The 14866-nt window shown below is 48.6% G+C and overlaps 1 protein-coding gene across 1 annotated transcript; it reads left to right on the forward strand.

Moving 5' to 3' along the window:
* The first annotated feature begins 12638 nt into the window (after positions 1 to 12638).
* LOC146188424 (uncharacterized) lies at positions 12639 to 13942 on the forward strand. Its single transcript, XM_084603774.1, has 2 exons — positions 12639 to 12850; positions 13576 to 13942. The coding sequence occupies exons 1-2, from the start codon at positions 12675 to 12677 to the stop codon at positions 13940 to 13942; spliced, it is 543 nt and encodes a 180-aa protein (XP_084459900.1). The 5' UTR covers positions 12639 to 12674.
* Positions 13943 to 14866: the final 924 nt, after the last annotated feature.

The following is a 14866-nucleotide window of genomic DNA, read 5'->3' on the forward strand; positions in this document are numbered from 1 at the left end:
AAGCCTTTCTGGCAGCCCGCTGGTCTGCACATGGTAAGCAGTAGCTTTTCGATGCGCCGTAACACTGAGACGAAAAACTTCGGCCATCATTTGTGAAGTAAAGGCAGTACCTCTGTCAGTAATAATACAGGTCGGAGCACCGTGCCGCAGCATGATCTGGTGTACAAAGAAATGGGCAACTTCAGATGATGTACCACTAGGTAACGCTTTGGACTCGGTACATCGAGTCAGATAGTCTGTGGAGATGATTATCCAACGGTTGCCACCGGAGGATCGAGGGAAAGGACCAAGAAGGTCCATGTCGACTTGATCAAACGGTGCACGTGGTGGTATTATGGGCATGAGGAGGCCTGCAGGCTTTGATTGCGGAACCTTCCGACGCTAACATTGCCGACAGCTTTTGACATAGCGCTTAACAACAGTGGCAAGGTTGGGCCAGTAGAATGTCTTTTGTATTCTAGCAAGTGTGCGAGAATAGCCCAAGTGGCCAGAAGTTGGTTCATCGTGGCACGCGGAAAGCAGTTCGATTTCGTCTCGTTTTCTATTGAGAAAGCAGTAGCCCTCAGCAGTACACAGCGCCCACTCAATGTGCTTCGAGTTTATGCGGACAGTGTCACGCTGCCACTCCGAACCAGCACCTTCGTTAATGTCAAATGCAATGCACTTCACGATGGTGACGCAATAGCCGAAACTAACGTCTCGTTACTGTTGACGCAGGGAGTCTGCGTGGCTCGTCGTTTGATCCATCTTAACTGTGGTCAGTCCAAGGTACTTGTTACCAATTTTTCGCACAAGTATCGATACCGTTTTCGGAACACTTCCGTAGCTTTCGCGGAACACATATCTGAAGTCTCCGAGCGCTTGTCCACAGAAACCGTGCCACCGCCCACAGCCCTCGACAACCTCGATATTAGCTCAGAGCTATCGGTGATGAAGAGTTGTTTTCATTGTTACTCGAATTCAGAGAGTGATTTGCATCATCGTCAAAAGTGCATCAGCACCAGATCGTGACGTTCGATGATGGGCACCCAATCCACCAGCACCCCTACCGCGTCTCTTCGCTCCGAGCTCCCCCTGGCAATATCGAGAGATGGGTCCATGAGACAAAAAAAAAGCAGCATACAGTGCTTGTAATGCATAATATTTTGCGTGTTTCTCAAGCTTTTGCGCTCTTTCTTGCTCTGAGTATAAAGTAGCCGAGCCCTCGGTCATCGCAACGCTTCCCGAAATGTTTACGTACAAATAAGGTTTAGTTACACGCAAATTAGTGCCGTCGCTGCTGCGCTGGCCGGTACTGAAGCTTGGTCGCACTTTTTTCATTGAAGGTTTGTACTGAAGCTCCGTGTTCAGCGAAAATTACGCCCACGGTAGCAGAGCACCACCGAAGAGCTGGCGGTCGTAAATTTACCCGCGATGTCAAACTTCGCAAGTTAAAATATTTCAGTGCACAAAGTACTGCGCATAGGCATCCAGAACGTTATCTGCAAGTCGTAAGAACAGGCAGCAAGCTCCAATAATCAAGAAACTGTAATTGTTAGAGCGGCAGCAATGACCTGTAGACTGCAAAACATGAAGTCACAATCTTATAAATGCGTTCATGACATAAAATGCAAAAATGCTTCAACGGTTTCCAGTTATCGGCGTGGCCGAGGATATAGCGTTTCACGATGCTCTCCGCTACAAAGGTTCAATCGGCCTCTAACCGAGGTACTGCTCAGGTTAATGCCAGTGTAATGATTACCGTGTGGTCCTTCCCCGTTTCCCAACTGGTAAGCTTGTCGTCGACTCTGTTTTTCTGCGTGCTGACCTCGTCGGCCGCCCCTACCATGCCCAACACTTCAGAGACGTCCTTCGGAACGTAGTGGATTTGGAAGAAATAAGCTCTATCAAACAATATAAAATGCCGCATGCCTGGATAGTTACATGTAAATCGGCACACTCTAAAGCAACACTAGTCTCATGTGGAGATTTATTGGTTAAGAACCGTCGCTTTGTTGTTGTGGATGCGGAACTGAAGCAGGTAACAGCGAAACTTCTCTGGCTGCCTGAACGCTTGGATGACTCCTTTATTCGTGAGGCTCTACAAGCTTCTCACAAAGTCACCTCGAATTTGAGAGAAAACTGGAAAGTTGCCGATCTGGAACGAATGAAGACGCTCAGCCGAAATATGACTAACTTTTGCTGAAGGGGTTAGCGTTGACAATGCTAGCTGATGTGGAACGTCACCAATGCTGCGTTGGTGACGTTCCACATCAGCTAAATGTGTGCGGAGTGCAGAGCCTCGTTTTGATACCTGGCCGACCACCGCTCTGCCTCCGCTGCAACCGTGTAGAACACATTCGTGGGCACTGCCGTACTCCAGGTTGCGAAGATTACCGGCATTTCGGCCACACGGCGTAGGAGTGTGTTATTACATACGCGGACATGCTTAGGCACCGAATCCGACCTCCTGACGATGCATTAGAGGAGCACATCATGGACGCAGAGGACGACAAAACTGCTCATGCGTCCGAGACTAATGTGAACAACGCAGCGTCTCAGGCCTTGGACGAGATGTCGTGTCTAGCGTCTGACAAAGGACCAACAGCCGACGGTCCACCACTTGTTCCTGAACACCCAGCGAGTGCCTCCACGGATATTGTGACCCCTGTGGCCGTTGCTGTGCAACAACGTCCAGACCAGTGCGTGGTTCCTGTGGCTCACGGGCTTGCTGCTGCCGACGAGCCAGTCTTGAAATGCTGTACGTCATGTGCCTCCGAGTCCAGTGAGGAGGACGATCAAGCTGGCAACAAGCATCGCCGTCGCGGTGGAGCGACGAAGCACAAAGAGAAGTGCCGGCGTTCGCGGTCGAGGAGGCCTGGCGGTAGTTCGGAGGCAGCTTCGTTGTCTTCCGACAGGCAAATGGAATTGTAGCCAAAACCATGTGCTGTCACCATGGCGGTGTCTGAAGACACAATGTTTGCAACTCTCAATGTCCGGGGTCTAAGGTCTCGCCAGAGACAAATGCAACTTCGCCGACGTTTGCACAGCGGGCGTCTAGATATTGTGTAAGTCCAAGAGACGAATATATATGGCGAGGAGGAGACCGAGAGGGCGTTACAGCCCTTTTTGGCAGATTTAAATGTCATTGTCGCGCATGCTGTTGGCCTGTCGGCAGGTTGTTTTCTGTTTCTGCGAAAGACACTGCCTTAGTCTGGCCTAACTTATAATATTGATGCTGAAGGCCGGTTGATATGTTGCGATCTTCTACTCTTAAGGAAGCCTTGGCGGAAAATTAAGGTTTATGCTTTCAATATTGTGACTCAGCGCATAATTTTATTTGAACACATAGCCAGCTTACTTGACTGTGACCTACATCTTGTGCTAATGGGCGACTTCAACTGAGTTTGCAACCCCATAGATCGTTCTAGACCAGGCGCACGCAGTGACAGAAGCGATGAACTTTTGTTTCGTGTTACAGAAGATGCAAGACTGGTTGACACACTGGTGTCTTGTCGGGTTTCTAGATCATTCATTCACATTCAGGGGCATTCTCACGCTCGTTTAACCGCATTTATTCATCTTGTACATTAGTTTCCCGCGGGCTTGTATGCGAAACTATACCGGTTTCGTGGTAGTAGCCCGGCTCGGTGGCAATGACCATTCAAAGTTTAGGCCGCAGTGGGAACTTCGGAAGTTAAACTCATCGCTGGTAAATGACCAAGAATTTATTATTCGTGTGCGCTCAAAGCTCCAATCATGTTTTCCAGAAATCTACCATTGTTCGAAGCTTGGAAAATGTTCAAACAGGAAGTACGTGCGATAGCAATTGAACTTGGCTCAATGAAATCTTTCTGCATGAAACATCAGGAGCAAGCAATTAAGAAAAGCTTGTGTAACCTGTATGAACTAGAATGTGAATCCCCTGGCTCATATGCGGACGAAATTGCTAGGGTCAAAAGTGAATTACAAAGGCATGATGCGGAACGATACAGGGGTGCCTTAATTAGATCTCATGTCAAACACGCTTTACATTGCGAACGCCCGACGCGGCAAGCTTTGGTTGATGAACGTCATCATGCAACTTCAATACTGTTTCCTGGATTAATGCCTAATGGCACATTTGTTACGAGTACGAAGGAGGTTACGTCCGCATTCGTTAATTATTACTCGATGTTGTTTAGTGCCACTCCTTTGAGTAACTACGACATTATCTCTCGTTTCACATCCCTGGTGACACCTTTATAAGAAGATGATTGTTCTGTAATTAGTAGCTCTTTCACGCAGCGAGAGGTAGAAGTGGCAATTGATCAATTACCTCTCTCAAAAACGCCTGGTCCTGATGGCATTTCCTCTGAATTTTACAAAGCTTTTAAAACTGTTCTTGCTCCTATCCTGCTAGATGTCTTCGTGATAAGTTTTGATCTAGAAGCCCTTCCCGAGACTTTTACAAAATGCCACACAGTCCTAATTCCAAAGAGTACTGATGAAGAAATATTACGCTCAGTGGAAGGCTAAAGACCAATCACACTGGCAAATGTGGATTACAAGATTTTCGCCAAAATTTTATCAAATCGCCAACAGTTCGCAATGTCGGTTCTCATTGGCCCTCACCAGACGTGCGGCTTGAGAGGCCGAGCCATACAAAGTAATGCACAAATTGCTCACACAATCCTCGAATCGTGCTCCTGCTCTCATGAAAAGCAAACCTCGCAAAAGCATTTGATCGAGTTCGTCATTCTTTCCGGTTTTCGCTTCTGAAACGAGCGAACGTTGGTTCTGTAGTACTGAAGGAGGTGCAACTTTGCTATAGAAATTGTTCGACTCGCCTAATTGTAAATGGCCACCTATCAAGCCCCATACCAATCAACTCTTCTTTGAAGCAAGGCTGTCCGATGTCTCCACTGCTTTTTGCTCTTTACTTGGAACCACTTTGTCAGATTGTTTTATATAACAGTAGTATCCATGGCTTCCCTCTCCTTGGAAATGAGGTTAAAGTGCTTGCTTATGCGGATGATCTTGCGTTTTTCTGCACTGACAAACCAAGCATAAAATAAGATATATCCAGCATAGAAGAATTTGGCTTTGTGTCTGGTGCTCAGATGAATCACTCCAAGAGTTCTGGCCTTTGGTTTGGTTCGTGGGGCTCAACACCACCCCTATATGCAGGAGTTGAATGGTCATGTGTGCCCCCTAAATATCTAGGCGTTCCACTGCATGCATTTAAGTCAAGTTCAAATTGCTGGAAAGAGCGCGTTCCAGTAGTCCGGCGTTATACTAATACATTTGTCCCCTATCGGCTTTCAATATTCGGTCGGGTTCAGGCCTGCAACATGTTTGTGGCGACAAACCTTTATTATGTGCTTCAGGTCCTCCACTGTGCTAGGCATTACATCCAGCGTTTTAACCGAATATTTGCGACGTTTATTTGGTCATCCAATTTTGAACCGATTCCACGTGATAACCTATTCAGACCTGTTTGCGCAGGGGGGCTCGACTTAGTGCATCTGTATGTAAGACAGTTAGTTGCCTGTTTCTTCTTTTTTCGTTATTGTTCACATCCGATTATTAGAGCCTTCCTACAAGTTATTTCATGAATCTGCTTCCCGACATAGTGGTTTCTTGAGATTTTACTGACCGCCCGCAGTTTTTTTTCGAAGAGTTTGCCACAAGGCATAAGTTGAGAAAGGGGGAATAGGATGCAGGAGATAGAAAGTTAAAAGAAGGAGTGCAGTCCAGTTACTAGGATTTATGAAAGAAGTTTATGCTTCAGTGAGGGTTTTGACAGTATATTCTCGAATGAGTACTTATATTCTGTTGTGCGCAAGATGCTATACAAGGATTTGGTAGCAATGCTTTTTCCGCCACCACTGTATCGTTCTTTATACTTTGGTTTTAAGGGTCATGATGTGTTAAAAAGGGTGCGAAAAATGCAGATTTCTCCTTGCACGAAAACATTTTTTTTTAATTTACACACCGAAGCTCTACCTGTTAACACATGGCTCCATTGCAAAACTATTGTTACGGGGTAGTTCAGCTTGTAGCAGAGGGCGGACACCGAAGACAAGGCTTTCAAACAGATGTTCTCTGTAGGCACCAGCCGACGCTGTTGAACGTCGTCTTCTCTCAAAGTCACGAGAGTCTTCTTCTTCTTTCCTTATGTATATGCACCGCCTAATGTGACACTATCCCGCCGGCTGAAAAGCACCGTCCCGGTGCGTACTAGCGTCCAAACCAGGGTCCATGTAGTACGGTTTTAGGCGTGCGTGGTGTAGAGGCATGGCGGACGGGATGCAAGGGCACAATTTCGTATGCCTCTGGTGTCACTTGTCGTAAAATACGGTAGGGTCCTGTATAACGCGGCAAAAGCTTTTCCGAAAGGCCAACGCGGCGAGCTGGAGTCCAAAGCAGCACGAGAGAGCCGCAAGAATACTCGGTGTTGCGATGACAAGAATCATAGCGACGTTTCTGGGAGTGCTGAGAGGCTGCGAGTCGGTTGCGAGCAACAACGCGGGAGAATCAGCTCGGGTTATGACGTCACGAGCATATGAGCTGGCAGTGGTGACAGACGGGAGCAGGCTGTCAAAAGGAAGAAGAGGTTCACGACCGTATAGAAGATAGAATGGGGAGTAGCAGGTAGTGTCGTGACGCGACGAATTGTAAGTGAATGTCACAAATGGCAGCGTTATGTCCCAGTCACGATGGTCATCAGAAACGTACATAGACAACATGTCAGTCAGTGTCCGGTTAAGGCGTTCGGTAAGCCCGTTTGTCTGTGGATGGTAGGCAGTCGTGAAAGAATGACGAACGTTGCATAGCCGTAGGATCTCGTCCACTATACGAGCCAGAAAGCAACGGCCACGGTCGGTGAGCAGTTGGCGGGGAGCTCCATGGACGAGTATAACGTCGTTGAGGAGGAAAGCAGCGACATCAGTTGCACAACTGGTTAGTATTGCTGGTGTGACCGCGTAGCGTGTGCTGTAATCAGTGGCCACCGCAATCCATTTGTTCCCCGATGCGGACAGTGGAAAAGGCCCTAGAAGATCCAGACCCACTCGAGAAAATGGGTCTATGGGGATGTCGATTGGCTGCAGAAGTCCAGTTGGTAGAACTGATGACTTTTTCCGGCGTTGACAGCGGTCACAAGCAGCTACGTAGCGGCGCACTGCGCGGTATAGGCCTGGCCAAAAGAACCGACGACGCACACTGTCGTATGTGCGATAGACGCCTAGATGACCCGCTGTAGGAACGTCGTGAAGCTGTTGAAGGACGGCTGAGCGTAGGTGCTGAGGGACTACTAGTAGAAGGTCGGGGCCATCAGGTCGCATATTGTGCCGGTATAAGGTGCCGTCGTGGAGCACAAACAAACGAAGGGAAGGGTCATGACGATCGGCGCTGAGGCGATTGATAATTTCGCGAAGCTGAGGGTCCTGGCGTTGCTCGTGGCGAATGTTGGAGAAATCAGAAATAGAGAGCTCGCAAGCGTCATTGTCACATTCAGGTTGACTTGGCGGGTCGACTGGATGACGGGACAGGCAATCGGCGTCTCGATGCAACTGGCCAGACATAAACTACTGAAAAATTGTACTCCTGAAGGCGCAAGGCCCAACGTCCAAGGCGGCCAGTAGGGTCTTTGAGTGTAGAATGCCAACACAGTGCGTGGTGATCAGTGACTGCTGTGAATGGCCGCCCATACAAGTAAGGGCGGAACTTTGTAATGACCCAAACTAGGGCTAAGCACTCACGTTCAGTGATGGAATAATTTTGTTCGGCCGCAGAGAGGAATCGGCTGGCATAGGCGATTACGCGAGGTAAACCGAGCTGACGTTGTGCGAGAACGGCACCAATTCCATGACCACTTGCGTCGGTGCGTAGTTCTAGAGATAAAGAAGACCTCTTTTTTCAGAAGCTGCGTGAGCGGACGGGCTATTTCTGCGAAGTTTGGTACAAATCGCCGGAAATATGAGCAAAGTCCGAGGACGCTACGCACGTCGCTGCTAGATTTCGGTTTAGGGAAATCCCTTACAGCGCGAATTTTGTCGGGGTCCGGCTGGATGCCATGGGTGTTGTCTAAATATCCTAGGACCTTGAGTTCCAGGCGACCAAAGGTACACTTCTTGGAGTTCAACTGAAGGCCAGCTCGTCGGAAGACGCCAAGAATAGCCGAAACACGATGGAGGTGGCCTTCAAAGGTTGATGAAAATACGATGACGTCATCGAGGTAGCACAGACATGTGGTCCATTTGAGCCCGCGTAATAGGGAGTCCATCATACGCTCGAATGTCGCAGGGGCATTCATCATCATCATCAGCCCGATTATACCCACTGCAGGGCGAAGGCCTCTCCCATATTTCTCCACTTAACCCGGTTCTGTGCTAGCTGCATCCACTTGACCCCTGCGAACTTCTTAATCTCATCCGCCCACCTAACTTTCTGCCGCCCCTGCTACGCTTTCCTTCCCTTGGAATCCAGTTTGTTACCCTCAGCGACCATCGGTTATCCTCTCTTCGCACTACATGTCCTGCCCATGTCCATTTCTTCTTCTTAATTTCTACTAGAATGTCGGCAACTTGAGTTATTTCTCTGACCCACTCTGCACGCTTTCTATCTCTTTATGTTACCCCTACCATTTTTCGTTCCATAGCCCTCTGGGTTGTCCTCAACCTAAGTAGAACTCTCTTGGTTAGCCTCCACGTTTCAGCCCCATCGGTGAGTACAGGCAAAATGCAACTGTTGTATACTTTCCTCTTGAGCGATACCGGTAAGCTGCTAGTCATAATCTGCGAGTTCTTGCCAAATGCGCTCCATCCCAATCGTATTCTTCTTGTTATTTCCTTTTCGTGTTCCGGGTCTGCGGTTACTACCTGTCCTAAGTAGACGTATTCGCCTACTACTTCCAGTATTTCGCTAACTAATGTAAACTGCTGTTCCTTCCCGAGGCTGTTAAACATTACCTTAGTCTTCTGCATATTGATTTTCAAGCCTACCTTTCTACTTTTCCTGTCTAGGTCATCAATCATTATTTGCAGTTCATCCCCCGAGTTGCTTAGCAAGGCAATGTCATCAGCAAATCGCAGATTACTGAGGTATTCTCCATCTACCCTTATCCCTAACTGCTCCCATTCCAAGTCTCTGAATACTTCCTCTAAACAAGCTGCGAATAGTACTGGGGAGATTGTGTCTCCTTGCCTAACACCTCTCTTTATGGGAATTTTGTTACTTTCTTTATGCAGAACTATTGTTGCTGTGCAGCCGCTATATATATCTTCCAGCACTTTCACGTATGGCTCGTCTACCCCCTGATTTCGCAATGCCTGCATCACCGCCGAGGTTTCAACTGAGTCAAATGCTTTTTCGTAATCAATGAATGCTATGTATAAGGGCTGGTTATATTCCGAGCATTTTTCTATCACCTGATTGATGGTATGGATATGATCGATAGTAGAGTACCGTTTCCGAAACCCTGCTTGATCCTTTGCTTGATTGCAGTCTAAGGTTGTCCTGATTCTATTAGCATTACCTTAGTAAATACCTTATACGTAACAGACAGTAAGCTGATTGGTCTGTAATTTTTAAGGTCCTTAGAGCCCCCTTTCTTGTGAATGAGGATAATGTTTGCATTCTTCCATGGTTCCGGTACCGTCGATGACACCAGGCACTGCGTATACAGGGTGGCCAGGTTTTCTAGCACGATATCCCCCCCGTCCATCAGCAAATCTGTAGTTATCTGAGCAGGGGCATTACATAAGCCGAAAGGCATCACCTTGAATTGGTAGAGGCCGTCCGGGGTGACAAAAGCCGTCTTTTCACGATCTCTTTCGTCAACAGAGATCTGCCAATATCCAGAACGGAGATCGATGGAGGAGGAGTAGTTAGCACCATGCAGGCAGTCGAGAGCGTCATCGATCCTTGGAAGAGGGTACACGTCTTTCTTTGTTATCTTGTTGCCGCTGATAATTATGCTGCAGATAACCAGCGCATGCGTAGATAGTCCCTCTTTCCTTCTTCCCCTCCTTTCTTTCCTTCTCTATATATTTCCGAGCCGGAAATAAAGCGTCGTCTTTTCGCTCTGCGAATCTGCCTGGTTTTCATGGTGTAGCTGCCGGCCTTTGGCCGGTAGATCGCAACAGTGGCGACGACGATTCTGCTGCAGCAAAGAAACCAGCAATACGCCCAAGCACGACAGTCATGCAGGAGGAACCCACCACCAAGGATCAGCCATGGCACACAGGCTACCGGAATTCGAAGACGAAAACGATAAGTGGCAGCCGTACCTTGTCAAGGTTCAAGCTTATTTCGAAGTGATAGACGATGCTAAGAAAAGAGCCCTGCTGGTAGCGGCGCTTGGAACAAGGACAATAGAAATTTTGAACGCGAAGGTAGCACCGCGAAAGCCTAACGACCTTACCCACAAAGAAGTTGTGCAGACGCTAAGCAGCTACTACGACCCGGTACCGAATGAAATCTCTGAAAGCTTCAAGTTCTTCCATCGCTGCCAGCAAGAAGGGGAATCTGTACATGCATTCATTGTGGCAATACGGCAGATGGCACACAATTGCAATTCTGGAACGATGCTAGACAGAATGATAAGGGACCGTATTTTATGTGGTGTCAGATCCAAGAATCTGCAGAAGCAGCTGTTAGCGAAGAAAAATCTGAATCTCGAAGAAGCCGAGGCTCTTGCCCTCGCCGCAGAGAGCGCTGAACGCGATTCGCAAGGGATTGTTACTGACCAAGAACAAGCGAGATTGCTAAAACGCTCTGGCCAATACGAATCGCGCACGAAGTCACAGGGCGTGCAACAATGCAATTGTTGCGGTAAGCATAGTCATAATACAAAGGCTTGTCGACTAATCAAGCGCAAATGTTTTCAGTGTGCACGGCCAGGGCATTTAGCGCGAATGTGTGCGGCAAATGAGACAAGCAGGACGCTAGCACTAACAGCACAGACGCCAGAAACCGAAGAGAGTGATAGTAGCGCGTCCCAAATCTGGTCCTTGACCACCACGCGCTCTCTTATACCCCCATCAGAAAATCGTTTGCATGGAATCGCATCGAAATAATGATGAATATTGATACCGGCTCCCCTGTTTGCGTCGTTCCCAAAAGCATTTACCAAGTGGACTCCCATCAATGGCCGCAGCTGCAAAAGTCGGAAGTACAGCTTTGATGCTATTTCGGAAAGTTGCCACTCCTCGGTACACTGACCATTGCAGTTTCCTATGAAGGTACCACAGTACAATGCAGTCTGACGGTTTTAGACTGTCTTTGCGGTCGGGACATGCTGTAAAAATTGACAGACGAACGCACTCAGGTGCTGACCATGTATTCGAAGCCTTCCGTATCAAAGCAAGCCTGGGAGGACGTGCCGATGCTGCTCCAGCAAAACTGCGACCTGTTCACTGAAGGCGCTGGTCTCATGAAAGGTCCGCCAGCCCGACTGCACATCAAGGCCGGAGCAAACCCCAAGTTCTTTAAGGCAAGGAAAATTCCTTTTGCACTTCGTGATAAAGTGTCTAAAGAGCTTGACAGATTAGTCTCGGCTGGCATAATATCACCAGTTCCTCATTCTGAATGGGCAACGCCCATCGTGCCAGTCTTGAAGAAGGACGGAACAGTGCGCATTTGCGGGGACTTTAAGATTACACTAAACTCTGTGTGCGAGGTTGAGCAGTACCCCTTGCCTGTCATAGACGACATTTTTGCAAATCTATGTGGAGGAAAAAAATTCAGTACTTTAGACCTTCGCGATGCTTATAATCAGGTTGAGCTAAATGAAGACTCGCGGAAATTAGCAGTGATAAACACACTCAAGGGGCTCTTTTGCTACAACAGGTTACCGTTTGGCATCGCATCAGTGCCAGCGATATTCCAACGAAAGATTGAATCGGTGCTGCGAGGACTAAAAGGGACTCAGGCTTACCTAGACGATGTCCTGGTAGCCGAGCGCAGCGATGCTGATAACTCAAATCTGCAAGCGGTGCTACAGCGTTTCCGCGAGAACGGTATCAAACTTCGTTATGACAAGTGCAAGTTTGGCGAACAATCGGTGACGTATCTTGGTCATCGTATTGATGTTGAAGGGCTACACCCCCTCGAGAAGCACGTGGATGCAATCAGGCTAGCCCCTTTACCGCGAAATGTTGCCGAGTTGCGATCATTTGTGGGAATGGTTACATTTTACAAGTTTTTGCCAAATCTTTCCACTATGCTTGCACCCCTGTACAGCCTTCTTGAAAAAGGTGCAAAATGGGTTTGGCACGAAAAAGAAGACGCGGCATTTAAGAAGGCAAAGGATGCTTTGTGTTCAGCCCCAGCGCTAACGTACTTTAATTCGCAGCTGGAGTTGATGTTGGAATGCGATAGTTCACCTTACGGTGTCGGTGCTGCCCTTTTCCGCGGAATAAATAGTGAAGACAGGCCAATTGGCTTCCAATCACGGACTCTCACCTCAGCTGAGAGAAACTACTCCCAAATTGAGCGAGAGGCTTTAGCCCTGGTGTTTGTTTGGCGTGACACGTTTTCTTGATTACCTGTTGGGACGGGAGTTCACGCTTGTAACGGACCATCGCCCCATATTAGGTCTACTCCGGCAGGATCGTCAAACTTCTGTCATGGCTGCCGCCCGAATTCAGCGCTGGGCACTTTTGCTAGGGGCATACAAGTACAAGCTCATTTGTAAACCTGGAAAACAGATGCTAATTTCTGACGCTCTAAGCCGTTTGCCTCAATCGCTGCAGGAGCCGCAAGCGGAAACAGAAGATCTGTCGGAAATCGTGCTCATAATCGACGAATGGGACCAACCAGCGGCTTCCCACCAAGAGATTCAAGCGCTCACAGCAGCTGACGGGCTTTCGCAAGAGATATGCAGGTACGTGACTAACGGATGGCCCTCCGTCGTAGAAGGTGACAGCAGGGAAGTGGCGGAATTCCGGAAAAGCAGACATGCATTGTCTGTGGAGAAGGGGCTGTTGTACTGGGGGCATCGTGTGGTGATACCAAGTGCGGCTCGTGAGAAACTGTTGACGATGCTACACGAGTCTCATCAGGGTGCGTCAACCATGAAGACAAGGGCGAGGGCTAAGTTTTGATGGTCCAGTTTAGATCAAGATATTTGTAGATTGGTGTCGAATTGTCGAAGCTGTGTGCAGGCTTTGCCCATGCCCCCTAGAATCCTGTCAGCTGGCCGATTTCAAGAGAGAGGTGGTCACGGCTGCATGCAGACTATGCAGGGCCTATTGGAAACAAAATGTTGTTGGTAACTGTCGATGCACACAGCAATTGGATAGAAGCCATTCCAGTATGTAGCCACTGCCACTGCCGATTGCATGAGAACCTTGTTTAGCAGGTTTGGATTGCCCCGCACCATAGTTACCGACAACGGTACACCCTTTACTGGGTTAGAGTTTGCGGTATTCCTACAGAAAAATGCAATCGAGCATATTCGTACCCCGCCTTATCACCCCCAGAGCAATGGTCTTGCGGAACGGGCCGTAAGAACAGTCAAGGAGGGCTTGAAGAAAATGACGAACTTCCATCCGAACTTCTTCTGGGATACCGTTTGTGTACAAAATTAGATATGTGTTTTCCTCCCAGGAACTACGAAATGCCCAAACATTCAGAGACTGACTCCGCCAGTTGGTACTTCACCCCGGGAGACTCAGTATACGTGCGCAACTACGGCGTAGGAAAAAAGTTGACACCAGGCAAAGTGAAATCGACGAATGGTGCCCGTCTAGTCACTGTGGCTACCGAGGACGCAGTCGTTCGACGTCATGTCGACCAGATCCGAAAATGCTCATCAGACACCGACGGAAGCAGAGAAGTATCGAGTCCTGCAGAATCGCCTCCTGCGACCTTAGGGGCCCCGACAGAAGAGGCTCACGACCTTCCCGAAGGGCCTGTTCCTGAGCTACGCCGGTCCACAAGAACTAGAAAGCCAGTGGAGCGCTATGACTATTAGGGGTAGGAAATGCTGCTGATAACAATGCTGCAGATAACCAGCGCATGCGTAGATAGTCCCTCTTTCCTTCTTCCCCTCCTTTCTTTCCTTCTCTATATATTTCTGAGCCGGAAATAAAGCGTCGTCTTTTCGCTCTGCGAATCTGCCTGGTTTTCATCGCGTAGCTGCCGGCCTTTGGCCGGTAGATCGCAACACTTGTTTAGGTGCCGATAATCAACGCGAAACCTCCAGCTGTTGTCTTTCTTTTTGACGAGTACTACCGGAGATGGCCAGGGGCTGCTCGACGGTTCAATAATGTTGCTTGCCAACATTTCTCTACTTCTTCCTGAATGATCCTGCGTTCGGAAAGAGCAACTCTGTAAGGCCGTCGATGAATAGGTCGGGCATCTCCAGTATCAATACGATGTGTGACGAGGACGTTTACTCCAGGGATCCGGGACCGAAATAAAAAATGTCGCTGTATGCCCACAAAAGGCCGGCAAGGGCGCTGGCATATTCGGGACGCAGGTCAGAGGCAACCATGGCTGAGATGCGGTCCTCCGGACTATGTGATGGGACAGGTTGTGCAAGTACGTCGGCGTGACGGTCAGACAGCACTGCAGAAATAGTAAAATTGGAGAAAGGCGACAGTTCGGCAAGGAAAATGCTCTTCGGGAGAACTTGTGAAGACATGCTGAAGTTGAGTACGGGAATGTAGGTGAGGTTATTCTCGAGGTGTACAATGTTTTGATGCAGGACTATGTTGCGCTGTAGAGTGACGTCGGTGATGGGATTGACAACGTAGTCGCCGTCAGGAAGGGAGGGAAAAGGTGACATGGGCACGTATACTGCCGCCTCGGGAGGTATGCGACTAAATGTACTGCAGCGGAGGCGAGGCTGGGATTGGTCAGCACTGGGGTCGTGAACACAATAGTTCGCTGCCCG

Source organism: Amblyomma maculatum, chromosome 5, assembly GCF_055883805.1.
Source record: "Amblyomma maculatum isolate TAMU_Amacu chromosome 5, ASM5588380v1, whole genome shotgun sequence".
In the NCBI taxonomy this organism is placed as follows: domain Eukaryota; kingdom Metazoa; phylum Arthropoda; class Arachnida; order Ixodida; family Ixodidae; genus Amblyomma; species Amblyomma maculatum.